We start from the raw sequence: 18,300 nt of genomic DNA, 5'->3' as shown, positions 1-18,300 counted from the left end.
AGTAAACTTGATCTTATTGCATTTGCGATAATACTGATAACTGCAATTGTGTGGGTTTTTACGCTATTATGGTGAAATGTGTTCCCTTTCACTGAAATATATAATCGTATAAAACACAAATTTGCAGAAACTTCTCTTCATTCCTATTTACATATTACAACGATGAAGGGAAAGCGGCCAACAAAAGTGCAAGTGGTGGTAGCGCCAAGAAACGAAACAAGGTCGATTTAGAAATGAAGATGAAAATGATTAAGAAGTACGAAGCAGGACAAAATTTGTTATCTATTGCACAGAATTAGGTCTCGCTGCTTCAACGGTGAATACTATTTTAAAGGACAGTGTGACTGTAAGGATCAACGCACTTAAGATCAACAGTGATCACAAAACAGCGTTCAGGTGCTATATCGAAGATGGAACAGCTGTTAATAATATGGATGGAAAATCAGATTCAGAAGCGAGTGCCCCTGAGTCTAATGACCATTCAAGCAAAAGCAACAAGTATTTATAAAGATATTAAGGATAAGTACGGCAAACCCCAACCCAAGTTCGTGGAAAGCAATAGGTGGTTTAATAGGTTCAAGCATCACGCTGGTTTCCACAAGGTTAAAGTATGCGGTGAAGTCACCAGTGCCAATTCTGTGGCTGCAGAGAAATTTTGTGATGTGTTGGAAAAAATTATTCATGAACCAGGCTATTCAATGCAGAAAATTTTTAATGTTGACAAAACTGCTCTGTATTGGGAAAAAAAAATGCCGGATGAAACATACATTGCCAAAGAGGAAAATACAATGCCAGGTTTCAAGGTGTCAAAAGATAGGCTCTTGCTTGGGGCTAATGCAGCGGGTGGTTACAGATTAAAACCACTGCTTGTGTACCATTCTGAAAATCCTTGTGCATTTAAGGGCATCAGTAAAGCCACCCTACCCGTGCATTTCCGATCGAACCAGATAACAATATTTCTCTTTGTAGATTGGTTTAAATGCTGCTTCATTCCTGAGGTTGAAAAATATTGTAAAGACAAACATGTTCCTTTCAAGATTTTGCTTCTATTAGATAATGCTCCTGGACATCCTACGCATCTAGGTGATTTTAATTCGAGCGTGAAGGTCAAATATTTCTACTGCCAAACACAACTTCACTCATCCAACCTATGGATCAGGGTGTTATTTCAAATTTAAAAGCATACTATTTATGCACAACATTTGCTCAGGCATTGTCTGCAGTAGACGGTGAGAAAAATTTTACATTGAGACTTTTGGAAATCTTACAATATTTACCATACTATCTTAAACATTAATAAGGCCTGGGCGGAAATTACTAAAAGTTGTTTAAATGGCACATGGAAGAAAATATAACGAAGAACTTATTGACTTGCAGGCAACGATAGTGAAAGAAGAAAATGCTGACAAAGCTCAAGATGAACCAAGTGAGGAGCCGAGATACTTCATCACCAGATAGGTGGCAATGGCATTTCGTGAAATTGCATCAGCAATGGCAAGGTTTGAGAAGATGGATCGTGACAGTGAACTATTCTTAAAAGTTAACAGAGGGGTGAATGATATGTTTGCTTGCTACAAAGAAATCTACGATGAAAAGAAAAAAGCCACCTCCAGTCATTCATTAATATGTTCTTTTGTAAGGTTGAGTGGTCAACCCCTTCTAAATCTCCACAGCCCTCAACCTCTGCAGCGGCGTACTTATCAGCTGAAGACATTGATTCTGGCAACGATGCTCGAGAGGTAAAACTTACTGACATTATGCCTGTCTCCTCTCTCTTTTTTTTTTTTTTTTTTTTTTTTGTAATTTTATAATTTGAAACTTTTTTAAATTGCATGCTTTTGTAAATTTTCCTGCGCATGAGATAAAAAAAAAGTAAATAAATACAATAAATAATTCTATTTACATGTTCTTTCAACATTTCTTTTTTGATTCAATCAATTCAGTGAGCACAGTTGCGAGTGCTGCACAAGCATGGGTGAAATTCCGACTTACATAGCATTCAGCAGAATGCAATGCTTACATAAGTCGGGGAGTTCCTATATTTTAAAAAAATCCCAATAGATTTTCATATCTGTTTCAGAAGTTTCCCTTCATTTTTGAGCTTGCTTGCTTACTGTAAGTTAAATGTGATCAAATCAGATAGTACAGTAAGGAAATGATTAACTGATTTGTATTATGGATTTTTGACAAATGTGAATGAGTTTTACTTATAGGACTCCTGTCCAAATCTACAAGTGCTTGATGCTTCAAACATGAAAACAAACTCTCGTATTACCATTCCCTTGGAGCATTTTCAGAGAGGTTGCCCCCGACTTAGAGTACTACATCTTGCAAACAGTCAGTTTTCTCTTAGCACAACATCATTGTCTATACAGGTATTCTTTTATTATCTTGTCTTGTCATTTCTTCTGTCAAGAATATGTTTATAGAAAACTGCAATGTAATTTGAGATTATTTTCACTTATATTAACTTGTGTGATAGTAATTCTTATAAATGAAAATGAGGAATATTTTTACTTAACTGATGTTCTGTAATAGTACTGTTTGGGTGTAATTGTTCTATACAATTTGCTGAAAATTTTCTGATTTTAGAAAGTTGTTTAGAACTTTGAAGAATACCTTATATTGAAATTTCTCATGGAGAAATTATTAGTTTGTAGTTACATTTACATTTTCATTAGTTTGTAGTTACATTTACATTTTCATTAGTTTGTAGTTACATTTATCTTTTATTAGAGCATTGCTGCTTTTGCAGATAAAATCTGCTTGCTGTAGACTGACTTCATCTTTGGATTTCGTGTTACATTTGGTTTGCTGTTATCCATAAGTTGTGTTTCTCTATCTACAGTGGCCTACAAAAAAACTGCATCACCTTTAAAAAAGTAACATTTGTAGTAAAACGTATATAAAGATATTGTTTGATTACAGTCATTTTGTTTGTCACAAAGCAAAGGTATTGCATCAGATAACACTTCTATTGCATCAGACAGTAATTGCAAGGTGTTGCATCAGCCATTTCTATAAATACGGTGTTGGAAGAGTATTCTCGCTCATTAGTATTCTGTTTTGTGAAAGTGTAAGTATGGCTCCATATGTTCAGTTGACACACACCAAGAAAAAAAAATTTTTTTTGCTGTTTCTGTGTTCCAGGAAGGGCATTCTATGCATGCTATTGCTGATAAAATAGGCTGCCACCAGTCAACAGTATTCCAGGTGCTGAAATTAAAGCGTGAAACTGGTGATGTGAAGAGAAGACCTAGATCAGGATGTAAGAGAGTGACTACACCTTCCTGAGATCCATATTTGAAACGGCTATGCCTTCATAATCGCCATGCTATTGCTCCTGATCTAAAACTGGACTTTGAGATGGCTCTGGTGTTGAAACAAGTGCACGAACTATCCAAAGACGGCTTTCGGAATGTGGTCTGCATGTCTAGCGGCCCAAAAAGAAGCCTTTGTTACCCAACAAATGAGCAAGAAGTGACTTGACTTGGCTAAAACGCATGTTTCATGGACAAAAGACCAGTGGGACACCGTCATCATTTCTGACGAATCGAAATTCAACCTGCATGGCTCGGAGGAAGCGATATGTCAGAAGCCGAAAGTCGGGGGCATACCATCCCGACTGCATAACACCGATTGTAAAGTTATCCGCTGGTCAGATGGTCTTGGGATGCATAACAAGCAAAGGGGTGGGGTGAATTAAGTTCATTAACAGAATGGTGAATGCAGAAACCTACACTGCTATCTTGGAGGAGTGCCTGAAACCCATTATTAGGGATCACCACACACATGTCCAAAACTGCATTTTACAAGAGGACTCAGCACCTTGCCATACAGCAAAATTGGTAAGTTTTATACTATTTAGATTTAATGATGAGTTTGTCTTCTTGTCTCACAAGGCTTAAAACATACTTACACTAATGTTTTCCCTCATTTTTCTCCCTTAAGGTGCAGTCATACCTCAGAAATGCTGGCATTATAGTGTTGGACTGGCCCGGCAACAGTCAGATTTGAACCCTATTGAAAATTGCTGGTACATAATGTCGTCTAAAATTGCTCAGAAGGAGCCAAAAAATAAGAATCAGCCGCAGGCGAGCATTGTAATGGTGTGGTATCACAAAATTGGGCAACCGTATATCCAGAAGTTGATTAACTCTATGCCAGATCATTGCAAGGTTGTAATTGCAGCTTGAGGAGGAGGAACAAAATATTGAGGACAAGGGACTTATTTTGCTGATTTACAGTACATAATACTATTATGTTAACTTGTCATTTCAGTTTGTACATGTAAATGCAATAAAATGTATGTTTGGTTGTCATGATTTCTCATATTGCCATTAATTACGCTTTTTTTTTTTTTTTTTTTAATGAAAACCCCAAACACAAGAGGAATCAGAACTTATAGTACTTAGTACCCTGCTTGGGTTGGAGGTTGAGAAGACAAATTAGACTTGAACTTCTGCAGACTGTAATTTTCAGGAAAGACATATGAAGGAAGGTTGTTCCAGAAAACGGCAGTTGAAAGAATAAACGAGGAAAATGAAAAGTTGGTTCTGTGAGTTTGAAGTTGGACAGTAAATGGATGTTGTCTGGTGGCGGCATATGTTCAGACTGTTTTAAAAGAGAGAGCGGGAATTATAGAAGCCAATTCAGAAGAACAGTGCCAATGGAAGTATCTGTAGAAAAGGCATGCAGCAGAAACAGTATATCTGTGAGACAGAGTGAAGAAACTCTGTTAGAGATATTCATTAATTAATCTAACTGCCCTCTTCTGAATGGAATATAGAAGCCTGAGAGAGGTCTTGGGAGCACCACCCTAGATGTGGGAACAATATTCCATGGCAGGGCGGATTTGCGATTTATACAGAGTGAGCAGCTGTTTGGAAGAAAAGTAATGCCGAGATTGAAAGAGAAAACAAGTTTTTTAGATGCAGAGGAAGCAATATTTGTAATCTGCTTGTGCCAAGAGAGATTAGAAGTCAGGATAATTCCCATAAGAGATATATCAGCATGCCTAGAAATCGGACTGTCAACAAAGATAAGCGTAGAAGGAGAAGAATCCTTTTTGCAAGATATAAGACAAGACTTAGTTTTAGAAGGATTGAAATCAACTAAGTTGTCTTTGCCCCCACTGGAGAATTACCTGGATATCAGCATTTAAGGAATTGGTAGCGGATATTTGAGAAGCTGAAGCTGATTGAGCAGGGCAAGGTTTCTCAAAATGGAAAGTTTAATGCAATGTGCTATAATTATCACCAAAACTATGGATAGTATTTCTAGTCAATGGAAGAAGGTCATTAATATACAAGAGGAAAAGAGTGGGGAGAAGAACTGAACCTTGGGGGACACCAGCATTAGTGGAGAAGTTAGAAGACAGAGAGCTATCTACCATCACCCTCATTGAGCAATCAGAGAGAAAACTGGATAACCAATTACAAAAAACAGTTGGTAAACCATAAAATGGAGCTTGTTTAGAAGACCTTTATGCCAAACACAATCAAAAGCCTTTGAGATGTGTTGAGCAAATGCTTGTGCTTCGCTGAACTTTTCCATTGAATTTGTCCATAAATGGGTAACATAAGCAAGGTTATCACCAGTGGATTGAGTTTGATGGAATCATACTGGCGATCATTGATCAGACAAAAGGTTTCTAGGTGGTTTAAGATTTGGCGCTTAATTGATTTCTCCATTACTTTAGAAAAAGTAGAAGTAACTGCAATGGGACTATAATTGGATGGGAGGGATTTGTCACCCTTTTTAGAAACTGGCTGTATGTGAGCAAATTTCCAGCAGAAGGAAAAACACCTTTGGAATAAGAAAGTGAAAAAACTGCGGCAAAGAATAGGAGCACAGGTTTTGAGAACAAGTGGAAAAATACCATCGGGACCTGGAGCTTTCTTAGCATCAAGATTCGTCAAAATCCTTCTGACATCCTTTTGACAGAAGACCACAGGGGAGTCATTGAATGGAGCATGTTGGGAATGGTGGGAGGGGTTTTACCAAGATCGTTAATATATGAGTTGGAAGAAAAATGGGATGCTCGCAGGTCAGCTTTATCCATGGTTGAAGTGACAATAGAACCATCTGGTTTTGAAAGAGGTGATAGCAGAGATGGGCAAAAGTTGCGGCCAATAGCTTTGGCAAGAAACCAGAATGCTCGGCTACCATTAGGGCAAGAAGCAAGTTTTCTACTCTTGGCCTGTTCAAAATCTAGTTTGGACTGATTAATAACTGCTTTACAATTGTCGCGAGCTTTGGTGTAGGCAGAAAATGAAACTGAAGAATTGGAAACAAGCCAATTATGATATGCAACATTCTTCTCCTGAATGGCCTTAGCACATTTATTGGAAAACCAAGGTTTAGATAAAGGACAAGATTTTAAAGTGGAGTGTCTGATAAAGGATTCCATTCCTACAAGGATAATTTCACTGACATGATCTGAGCAAACGTTGACATTAGACCAAGGAAAAGAAGAAAAGAAATCTCGCAGGTCATCCCATTTTGCATTCTTGTAATGCCAAACAACACGAGGTGGAATTGCAATGAGATGAAGGCTCCATTGGAGAAGAGACAATTACCAAGTTATGATCTGAGGTGCCTAAAGGACTACTCGCTTGAACCGTGTACCTAGAAGGGTTGTTTGTGAGAAAAAGATCAAGCATGTTGGCTGTATGGTTAGGATTGTCCAGTATTCGTGTAGGTAAATGAACAACCTGTGCAAGGTCATTAGTAATTGCAAAAGCCTCAGCATCTCGACCAGCCGGTTCGGTGTGACTAGAAAATGGAAGCCAGCTGGAATTGTAAACATTAAAATCACCAAGGAAAATTACCTCACTCTTAGGAAAGTTGGACTGGAGAAAGTCAAGTTGCAAAGAGAGGAAGTCAAAGAGCTCCAAGTGATTAGTAGAGTTGAGAGAACAGTAGAGACAACTGATGAATTTGACACAATGAGGTAGAGAGATTTTAAGCCAGAGAAGATCAAAAAGAGGAGATTCCAAATTACCAAGTCTCTGACAGGGAATATCGGAACGGACATATGCACAAGTACCACCTTTGAGGCGAAAGGAATCATACAGCGAATAGTTTGGGGAACTGAGATGAGGAGTTGTTGAATCAACCGATAACTTTGATTCTGTCAGGAAAAAGTACATGGGGTTTGGTAGACCGTAAGTGGAAATGGATTTCGTTGAGATTGGAATTGAGACCACGTATATTTGTGAAATGAACTACGAAGTGTTTGGGAGGTTTAGATCTTTTCGCAGATAGGTTTACTCTATTAGTTCGACAATTCGTGGTGTATTCAATAATAAGAAAGGGGGGGGCATGCTGTATGAAGTAATGAAATTTTTGGATATGGCATACACATGGTAAGAATATACCCAGATCCTTGACATAACGTGGCCTCGGCAATGCCCCCCGCATACACACTACTCGGAATCCCTCCAGTCACTATCTGGCAGAGTAGAGGTAGCAAGATTATACACTAGCTGATCCGGAAACCTCCTAGAGAGTTACCAATAGGTTTGGTCCTGTATACTAACTAGCGGCCGGTCTGCAAACACCGTTTTAGAGCTGCACCCTCAAAATGTAAGGAATATTGGATCTCGCCACGATGTTCGTCATAACCTCAAAAGTCATCAGTCATACTACATGATGGAAGAGATGGGATAGGGTTGACCAGAACTTAGCTCTGGAGACTAAACATGGGTTCCTCCACTTCAAGCCTCCAATAAGTAAAGTGGTGGTATTGCACTGGTTGATGAGAGTTATCTACCACCTGGTACTGCCTGGTAACATAGAGAGGCGGCATTCCTCCATGTGGTGCGGGCGCCACCATCATGAAGGTGCAAACAGGTGATTTGGCTGTCACAGACCGTCCAGACTTTGCCGAAATTGGGTCCACTTGACTTGAGTGTCACCCTAATATCAGTTCCATCAGCGTTTTAGACTCCCAAGTAGCAAGTACAGCTTGTCTGGCATAGCTGAGAGAATGTCTGTAACAACCTCTTTACCAATTAGGTATATCAAGTGGAGTCTATTCATTGGATTTCATTCACAGAGATATGTATCACATCTAACAAATGTATTTCGGACATTTTTGCAACCCACAATGCATCGCAAAACATTATTTTCAAAATTCCAAGTGATACAGTTTTTTTGTCTGCCACTATATGTTGTCATATGATTATGTTATATTATTCTTATGATAAAAATTTGAGGTTTCTTTATGACTATTTTATTGTAGAGATGGTAACTTCCATGAATATTTGTAGCTCATTAGTGTTTTGCCCCAATTTGTGTAAATTCACAAGCAGAACCCTGAAAATTGCAATTTTAAAATTATCACTAAATTCATTATTTATTGCCTGTGAATGCCAGTGATGATGCACTTTTCACCCTTTCTTATATACAAAAGCATTACCGGCAAGGAGCATGAAGGTTGCTTCCTTTCCTTGCAAAAAGTTAAAAGCACTGGCAGTTTTTCAAAGGATATTTAACTTACTTTTAGAATCATTCCATAAAATAGTCTTTATTCTACTTTATGGAATTTATTCAGTAAAACAAATTGTACAGTCCACTGAGTTTTACTTTAAAAAAAAAAAAAAGAAGCCATCTTGGTCAGGAAAAATCTCCATATAAATATAATACTGGGTTATCAGATTGAGCAAAAAAGGCACAAATTGGGCTATAAATTATACACCCATAAGGCCATGTAAGAATTTTGGGAATATAGTGAACACACACTATTTGGGGGCTGCTAATTTGACCTTTTTTTAATATTTAAACATTAATGGTTTTTGTTTAAAATTAGTAATTCACTTGTTACTTGTGTACATCTGATAAAGTTGGTTAATTTGTTGTTTACTTGGTTTTCAGAATTGCTTAAAAACAAAAGTTGTGTTCTGCCACCATTATTATAGTATTGGTTATAGAATTGTTTTAGAACGATATAAATGTGATTTAGTAGTATTCTTCTATATAATTCCCTAGGACTATAGTTATACAGTCGATTCCGGCTATTTGGGACACATTGGGACTAGTGCATTTTGGCCCGATTAAGCGGCTGTCCCAATTATCCAAAGTTTCACGTAAATAGTTAAAAATACAATGCCTCCCCCCCCTTTACAATTGGTTCACTGTATAATCAAATCACGTTACAATGGAGTCACCATTGTAAAGTACCGTTCACTATATGATGTGTAATAAGCACTGGTCATTTTGATCATGTTTGTGAATTGAATTTTAATTCAATTAAACAGCTATTCTAATTAGCGAAAATAGGAGGAATACTATCCACAGGCTAAATTTACCCTTATTACCTTACCAATTAAATGATACGTGAAATTCGGAAGAATATACGTGATAATCAGAAGAATTAATACGTACTGTAATATGTACATACTAACTAAACTAGTTGACATTTCTGTTCACTGTCATTTGCGGGTGGGGGTTAAAATTTAAAACAGTAAAAAGATAAGCAATCAATAAAAAAGAACATGGCGCACACAAATTGCAAGTAACACAATACGCGAATGTGAGAATAGAGTGACAAATTATGAAGCTTTAAAAATAGGAATGAAGAGAAGATTCGGAAAATTATTTTTTTTATATGATTGAAGATCCCATAGAAGTGTAAACACATTTTACCATAATAACCCACAGAATTCCAGCTGTCGGTCGAATTTACTATCAGTTTATGATATATTTCACTTCATACTAACACAAAAGCCCAATAAACAGGTGACTGCTAATTGTTTTATGTTTGTGACCTCCGGAAATCCAACCGAACTACATGGTACGGTCAGAGACAATCGTAGGGTAATCTTCAGTGCTGCGATCTCCTGTCCCAATTAAGCGAGGTAAACCCTGACTATTTTTTCGATTGGGTTCTGTTTTTTAAGATTTGCCCCAAATAAACGGCTGCCCCGATTAAACAGTGGCCCAAATAACCAGAATCAACTCTATTACAAGTGTTTTATTAATCTGTAAATATACAGCAATAAAAATTTGATCTCATAATAAAAATGTATAACATACTACATAATGGAACTTAAAATAGAATAGTATATGAGGGTATTGGAAAAACTTTGTGGCCTGAGTGTGAAAGGGTAGTGGTACAGTGTGAAAAATTTCTGTACTTAATGTATAACACTTTAAATAGTAACCCAAGTTTCATTCAGTTTCAATATCATTAATTACAGGTTTTGAAGTCAACAAAGTTGTCTGAATGGAATGCTGATGGAGTGTGTCCATTCCGATATTCCCTCTCAGAGACTTGGTAATTTGGAATCTCCTCTTTTCGATCTTCTCTGGCTTAATCTCTCTTCCGCATTCTCTCAAATTCATCTGCTGTCTCTACCGTTCTCCCAACTCCACTAATCACTTGGAGCTCTTTGCAACTTGACTTTCTCCAGTCCAACTTTTCTAACAGTGAGATAATTTTCCTTGGTGATTTTAATGTTCACAACTCCAGCTGGCTTCCATTTTCTAGTCATACCGACCTAGCTGGTCGAGATGCTGAGGCTTTTGCAATTACTAATTGCAAAAGGCTAAATTTGCACAGATTTTTCATTTACCTACAAGGATACCGGACAATCTTAACCATACAGCCAACATGCTTGATCTTTTTCTCACAAACAACCCTTCTAAGTATATGGTCGGAGTGAGTGGTCCTTTAAGCACCTCAGTTCACAACTTTGTGATTGTCTCTTCTCCAATGGAGCCTTTATCTCTTGGCTATTCCCAACCTTGTGTTGTTTGGCATTACAAGAATACAAAATGGGATGACGTGCGAGATTTCTTTTCCTTGGTCGGATTACTGTTTTGAAACTTCTGATGTCAAAGTTTGCTCAGATCGTGTCAGTGAAATTATTCTTGTAGGAATTTCAGACAGTTGCACGGTATGTTAGCACACCTTGAGAGGCTCTTGCATGAAAACATCAAAGAGAAACACTGAGGAAAACTCAGCAAAGGAGTCATTGCCATGACTGCACTGTATGAGTACAGCTTTGAAATCTTGGACTTTTATCCATTTCCTAATTTGAAAAAAATACTAGGCCGGCATCCATTTCCCACCAATTGTGATGTTATTGCGGCAGTGGATGCATTCCCGGAAGCCCAAGAGAAAGCTTTCTTTGCAGCTGGAATCAATGCACTGCAGCGTCAGTAACAAAAGTGTATTAACTCCAAAGGGAACTGTGTTAAAAAGTAACATGTTACCAGACTCCTCAAATAAACCCTTCATACTTAGGCCACAAACTTTTCAAATGCCCATTGTACTGCTGCAGGACAATCCAGATGTAGTGTATACTATAGTTGTATATCCTAGTTTTGTGTGGTATTCCTAATTGTGCCTCAGACTAGATCAACAAACCAAAAGGCTCAGAGCAGCAAGAATGCTTTGACTCGGGAGAAAACTGCCAATAGCAGTTCTCTTATGAATCAGATTTTTGTAATTTGTTCTGTTTTTTTTGTCTCTTTGCAAAACTACATACAGCCAGACATGATACAGCCAGAGGAGATTGAATTGTTGTGAAGAGCATGAGTTTCCCCATTTTGATGGGCTTATACAAGAGCTTGAGGAATAGAGGTTAATACTCTTGAAGGAATAAAAGAAAGGAACGCCTGTCAAGCACTCATCTGCCCAGCTCTGTGCTTGAGCCCACACTTGAGAAACGGATAACACGACATCCTCAGTGGCAGTGAGCTTGGGTCTTACAGGAGGTAGCAGTTATCAGTGACTCTGACCTAGGGAAACAGGAAATCATTTTGTGTAGAAAGGATAGGTGGAATAGAACCAGGGTATGTCTGCAGGGGCTCCAGGCAAATATATATTTAATAATTCAGTGATGATGAAGTTGTAGAAGCAACTATCATCTATATCCAGCAGCTATCTTTTAAGGACACGAAAAAGTGATATTGTTGTACATGTTGTTATTAATCATATCAAGAGTAGATCTGAGGAATTGCTTAACAAGAACAGAGCAATGCTGAGAAAAAGTCACGGGCTAGGAATAATGAAAATCGCTTCAGTTCTGCCCAGACAAGATAGGAAGGAGTACATACTGATTATCAATCAATTTGGTCCTGGAGAGACAAGATTCACAGAGTAGAATTTTTCTCAGCGTGGTCTGTGCTTGTTAATGGAGAGACTGTTTTTACAGGGATGAGATATACTTAAGTAGGAGTGCAAGAATATTTACTATCAAGGCAGTGTTAGGTGGTCAGAAAACTACCAGCCTGATGGGGGATACACAGATTAATAGACTAACAGCAACTGCATGCAAAAGTGATCCTTGCTCTGCTTCTATTGGAACATATAGTAACCTGAAAAGTGTGGTTTTGAAGATTTTAAACTGTGGTGGGGGTCATCAAGTGCATGTATACTTGCTTGCACACTAACATTGGGAGTAAAGTAAACAAATCTGATGAATTTGAAGTATTGGTTAAGTCAATAATGTAGACGTAGTAGGGATACTGGAAACATGGTTCCACCCAGACTTAAGGGATGGAATTTGAACATGGTGAATGCAATGTGTACCAAAAGGACATAGTGTTTCTTGTCTAGTAGCACTGGGGATTTTCTCTAACTCTTCATTGTAACTTTGTGATGTAATGCAAACTCTGTGAAGGCCAGATAGTGTGTATTGTATGGTTTGTGTAGTGTAGTGTAGTGTTGGGTTATGTTGCTTCTTTTAGTTCCATCCTGGGTGCAAGGAGCTGGAGCTGGGCCAGGTAATTAGGGACTCATAATAGCTCTGACAGGGTGAACCCTGCCATTGTGTTGCAGAGTCTGAAAAAAAAATGAAGTTTTGTTGGAAAGGAGTGCAGGTGATGACAGTGTAAGTGTGGAGTATAGTTGAAGGCAAAGGCTGTAGATGATAGGGAGACTTCCACCATGAATTAGAAGAGTAAGGGACAGAAGGGCACACCAGTGGAGCAAGTCCACCCTCCAGAGGTGGGGAATGATAAGAACAGTATAAAGTGTGTGGAACGGTCCTCCAGGTGAAAAGTTTTGAGTAGGGAGGGGGGGAAAGAAGAGAGACTAATCCCAAGGAATAGAGGGGGGATTAAAGTCATAGGGGTAGGATGTGCTGTGTGAGATTGGTTTCCTGCTGGCTTATGGTATCCAGTTTGTTGGACAGTCAATCTGACACTGGAGGCAGCTGGCTGGAGAGCTGGCTTCAGCAAGTATGATCTTGGCCAGGTGTGGGGCAGGACCCATCAGGGGCACCACCCACCAGCTGCAGTCAGATTTGGTGGGAAACTGTCCATAACACAAAACATTGTTTTCCTGCATACAAGTACAAAAATTTTCTCTCTCTCCCTGTTTTTTTTATGGAGAGTTGGGGTGCATACTAATCACATAGGTCGTAATAATGTATATAGCCACAACAGGTAATTTCTCGGCACAGTTTTTCCCCCCACCTATATTTAAAGGTGCACAAGCATAACAATCAAAAGGACATACTCAAGTATTCACTTACTCATTAGATCTTGCACGCAATTCTCGTTACAGCACCCTGAACATAGACAGCACAATCCTTTTTTGTTATTATTATCATCATCATCATTTCTGCAAGTTAAGAGCAGATAGACAGGTAAAAGCCAAAAGTACAGTGGAACCCTCACTTTACGATATTAACCCGTTCCAGAGACACCATTGTATCATGAAAATATTGTATTGGGAACCCAATAACACATTGTTTTTTGCTAATTCATTCCAAGACCTTGGAAGTTGAAATTTTGGCTATATAACTCAGCTATTTATCTCTCTAAAAGGTGATTTTTATAATGGAAATTGTACATATTGATTAAAAAAAATTTATTAAAACTAATGTATTGATTAAAGGATAGCACAAAAAATCACTTCAACTAAAGGATGCAAAAGCAAAACATGCGGCCAACATGTTTATACAAACGCTGCTATTGGCTGAGAGGAAGGACCACGTGGTCTGATTGGAGACAATCGTAAGCCTCATTGTAAAGTGAAATAAGTAGGCACCGGTTAAAGTGATCACTGGTTATTACTAGAATCAGCTGCTTTATAGAATCAAATTTCAAAAATCAGTTCAAATCATTAAATTGCACTACACTTTCATTGTCATTATGTTAGGTTATAAGATTCAATTTTGAATACCTTTGTGGTATTTTTCTAAAGCACATTTCTGGAGGTCACTACCATAAAACAATATGCAGTTTCCGATTTATTGGGCTTTTCTGTTAGAGTAATAAACAGGTAGTAAATTTCGATCTTATTGCATTTGTGATAATACCGATAGCTGGAATTCTACGGGTTTTTACATTATTATGGTGAAATGTGTTCCCCCTTCTATGAAATCTTCAATTATATTATTATTTTTTTTTTTTTTAGCCATATGGTGCAAGGAAGCCTGAGGCTTATGCTGCACCAGCCAAAAAAAATTCCCGAGTTACCCTGTGAGAGAGAGGGAGATTGACAAAAGTAGAAAGGAATCATAAATAAATTTTCAGAATCTTCTCTTCGTTCCTATTTTTTAAGCTCAGTATCTCACTTGGGTGTATTGTGTAGTTGCAATCTGTGCGTGCCATGTTCTTTGTTATTGATTGCTTATCTTTTTTATTGTTTTAAATTTTACAACCAAAAACAAATGTCAGTGAACAGAAATATCAGTTAGTTAGTATGTATTTATACAGCATTATTTCAGCTATCTGTAAATTTATTTTTATTTTGTTCATCGTGGAAAATATTCTTACAATTTTCATGCATCATTTCATTTTGTTAATTGATAAGTAATAAAGTGTAAATTTGTGCTATATATCTTTACTTTTATAGCCTATGGATAATATTCCTCCTATTTTTGCTTATTAGAATCACCATTTAATAGAATTAAAATTCAGTTTGCAAACATGATCACAATGACCGGCGTTTACTACATATTGTATAGTGAATGGTATTTTATTATGGAGAGTCCATCGTAAAGTGATTTGATCGTACAATGAACCAATCATACAGCAGGGGTCCACTGTATATTTACATAAGCATGGACAACTTTGTGTTTATGCAACATAATAAAACGTGAAATCATTTCCACAATTTTTTTTTAAATTTGAAATACAGTGCATAACAACTTTATACAGCATAGTAGATATAAAGTTGGAATGGTTCTATTGTTGTTTTATTTTATATAATCTATATATAAGATTAAAAGTAATTGGTATACAATCGAAGCTCTATATAACAACCCATTGGGGAATGAGAAAAATAGTTATATTGGAAGGGTGTTAAATTAATCATTCATAAAATTCCCAACAAAACAAGTAAAAGCTTGAATATTTAATGTATTTAATAATATAATTAACAGAGGAAGAAGCATGCAAAGCTTCACTCATTGCATCATTCAAGGCAGTAAATCCTGCATGTTTGGAGCAGTTGCCAATCAAGTTTTTCATCAGCTTCATTCCATGCTTAAACGCATAAATATATTGCTTGCAGGATGTTGATTTCGCACTGAATTTTGCTTTCGAGACATAGCACAATTTTATTTAATTGCATTCTTCAGTAGTTTTTTTTTTAAAACTGGATTATACCTTGATTAAGTGGCTGAAGAACTGACGTCACATTTGGCGGTTGGTACGTGACACTGATTGCATGTAAGTCATTTACTTGACAATGAGGAGTGAAGTTATCCACAAAGAGCAAAATTTTTCTATTCTTCTCACTCATCCTGCAGTCTAAGTCTCTGAACCATTCTTTGTAGATTTGTAATGTCACCATGCCTTTTGGTTTGCTTGATACATAGTTGTTAATGTCTTCAAACCTTTAAAGGAGGAAGCCTCTCTGTGACAGTCATGTTTCCTGCTAGAACAGTAATCAATTGTTTGGTCTTTTTTTCCCGCCACTACATTTCTCACCTTTAAATGCAAGTGTTTTACCCGATAGCAATTTACAAAAGAGTCCAGTTTCATCACCATTGAAGATGTCATTCAGTTAAAAAATATGTAAGCAAAATATTTTTTAAACAATTTTCCTTCCATTCCTTTGCAGCATTAATGTTCATGGCTGCACTTTTGCCACACACCCTTTTGAAAGACAGGCCATGATGAATCTTAAATTTCTGGAACCATTCATTTGAACTTGGAAATTCTTCAATATCCATTTGACGCGTAAGCAATTCAGCCTTAGCTTTTACAAGGTTACCATCTACAGGAACTTTTTTTTTTTTTCTTTTTCTTTTTTTTTTCTTTTGCACACATCATTAGCCATACCAAATTTACCTTTTCAAGATCCGGGTACTTTGCCTTTTGTGCTCAAATTCTACCCTGTGCAGCAGCGGATTTCTCTAAACTTTCAATCTTTTTCCAGCCTTTCAAAATAGTGAACATAGTACTCTTAGGAATGCGGAACTGTTTGGCAATGTCAGTCTTAGAATGCTCATCATTTTCTACAGCTGGCAAAATCCTAATTTTATCTGTGATTTGCAAAGCTATACACTTTCTTGGAGCCATACCAATAAACATACACTGTAACTGACTTCTAGCCGATGTTCGTTTGATTACCACACTGTAAAAAAAGGTGGGAAATCTTAAAAAATTATTTCTTACAGTCAGGCTGCAATTACTCAATATATTTGAAGCTTTCTGTCATTATCAAATGCGAATATTGTAATAAGAAAGTGAAAATTCAAATTACAAGGTAGAAACTTATAGTCAGCATTAGCATTAGTAGAGGCATTTGATGCAAGAAAGCAAGCTTATGCAGCATCAGCCAAAAAAAAAAAAAAAACCCACTTCCACTTCACCCCTCTGTTCGTTCAAAAATACCTGTCCAGCTGAGCCTTAAACTTATTTAGGCTATCAACCTCCACCACAAGGGATGGAAGTCTGTTCCACCAACCAACCACCCACTGGCTAAAGGCAAATTTCCGCACGTCTATCCTACATCTGTCTTTCCTCAATTTGAATTTATGCCCTCTTAGGAGATTTTTCTGAGCTAGAGGAAGAATCCCATCAGCATTGAGCATGCTTAAACCATTCAAGGCTTTATACACCTCTATCAGATCACCTCGCTGGTGCCTAGTCTCCAGACACTGTAATTTGCAAAACTTAAGCCTTTCTTCGTAAGAGCACCCCTTTGTTCCATTCACTAATCTTGTTGCCCTTCTCTGTACTCGTTCCAGCAGCTCTACATCCTTCTTGAAATGAGGCCTCCAGACCTGTATACAGTACTCTAGGTGTGGCCTGACCATTGCCTTATACAATGGAATAATCACCTCCTTTTATCCCTGCTGGAAAAATTCCTGTATATCATTGACAATACTCCATGAGCTACTCTTGCAGCCCGTCTGCACTGTTCAGAGAACTTCATATCTGCCTGCACAACCACCCCCAGGTCCCTTTCATTCTCTACTACTGTCAGTGTAGTACCACAGAGTTGATACCTTGCTCTGGGGTTGCTGTTTCCCACGTGTAGTACTTTACATTTGTCAATGTTAAACTTAATTTGCCACCTCTCAGCCCATCTGCTCAACCTTTCCAGATCCTGTTGCAGCAGCATAGTGTTAGTAGTGTCCTTGACAACCCTGCCAACCTTTGTATCATCTGCAAACTTGGACATTAAGCTTGATATACCATCATCAATATCATTTATAAATACAGAAAACAATAATGGACCCAACACTGAGCCCTGAGGGACTCCACTAATAACATTAGTCCACGATGAGCAGTGTCCATTGATTACCACTCTCTGTCTTCTCCCCCTCAACCACCCCTTTATCCATAGCAGCAATTTGCCTCCAATGTCACACTGCTCCAATTTGTGTAGCAGTCTTCCATGTGCAACAGTATCAAAAGCCTTTCTAAGATCCAAGTATATAATATCAAAGTTATTCCCTGCATCCAGTTCTTTTGTGACTGCATCATAGTATCCAATCAAGTTGGTCAGGCAAGACTTCCCCTTAACAAAACCATGCTGTGTCTGAGCTATAACTGAAGTCTTGTCTAAATGATCCTGCAGTGCTTCTTTAACCAGTGCCTCCATTAATTTTCCTGGAACAGAGTTAAGCTCACAGGTCTATAATTACTTGTGTCAGCCTTTGATCCTCCTTTGTGAATTGGGGTCACATGCACATTTCCAGTCTATGGGTACCTCCCCTGAGTCCAAGGAAGCTCTCATAATTATGGCTAAGGGTTTGCTTACTTCCTTTGCTGCCTCCTTTAATATAACTGGATAGATCCCATCCACCCCGGGTGCCTTTCTTGTGTTTATCTTCAACAGTTTCTCCTCCACTTTACTCCCAGTTATTTCAAGATTCTGTA

At 37.8% G+C, this 18,300-nt stretch overlaps 1 protein-coding gene across 1 annotated transcript in view; it reads left to right on the top strand.

Annotated features, from left to right (window-relative positions):
* The window catches only part of Fbl6 (F-box and leucine-rich repeat protein 6), a 190,050-nt gene that overhangs the window by 129,570 nt on the left and 42,180 nt on the right, over positions 1-18,300 (top strand). Inside the window, exon 7 of the mRNA XM_090368643.1 lies at positions 2,214-2,375. Within this exon, the coding sequence (XP_090224769.1) occupies positions 2,214-2,375 (162 nt within the window). The remainder of the gene's footprint in view (positions 1-2,213; positions 2,376-18,300) is intronic.

This window comes from Mastigoproctus giganteus, chromosome 2 (genome assembly GCF_048544385.1).
Source record: "Mastigoproctus giganteus isolate SK-2022 chromosome 2, ASM4854438v1, whole genome shotgun sequence".
NCBI lineage: Eukaryota > Metazoa > Arthropoda > Arachnida > Uropygi > Thelyphonidae > Mastigoproctus > Mastigoproctus giganteus.
The sequence above is the reverse complement of the archived record's forward strand: the minus strand, read 5'-3'. Positions and strand labels throughout refer to the sequence as shown.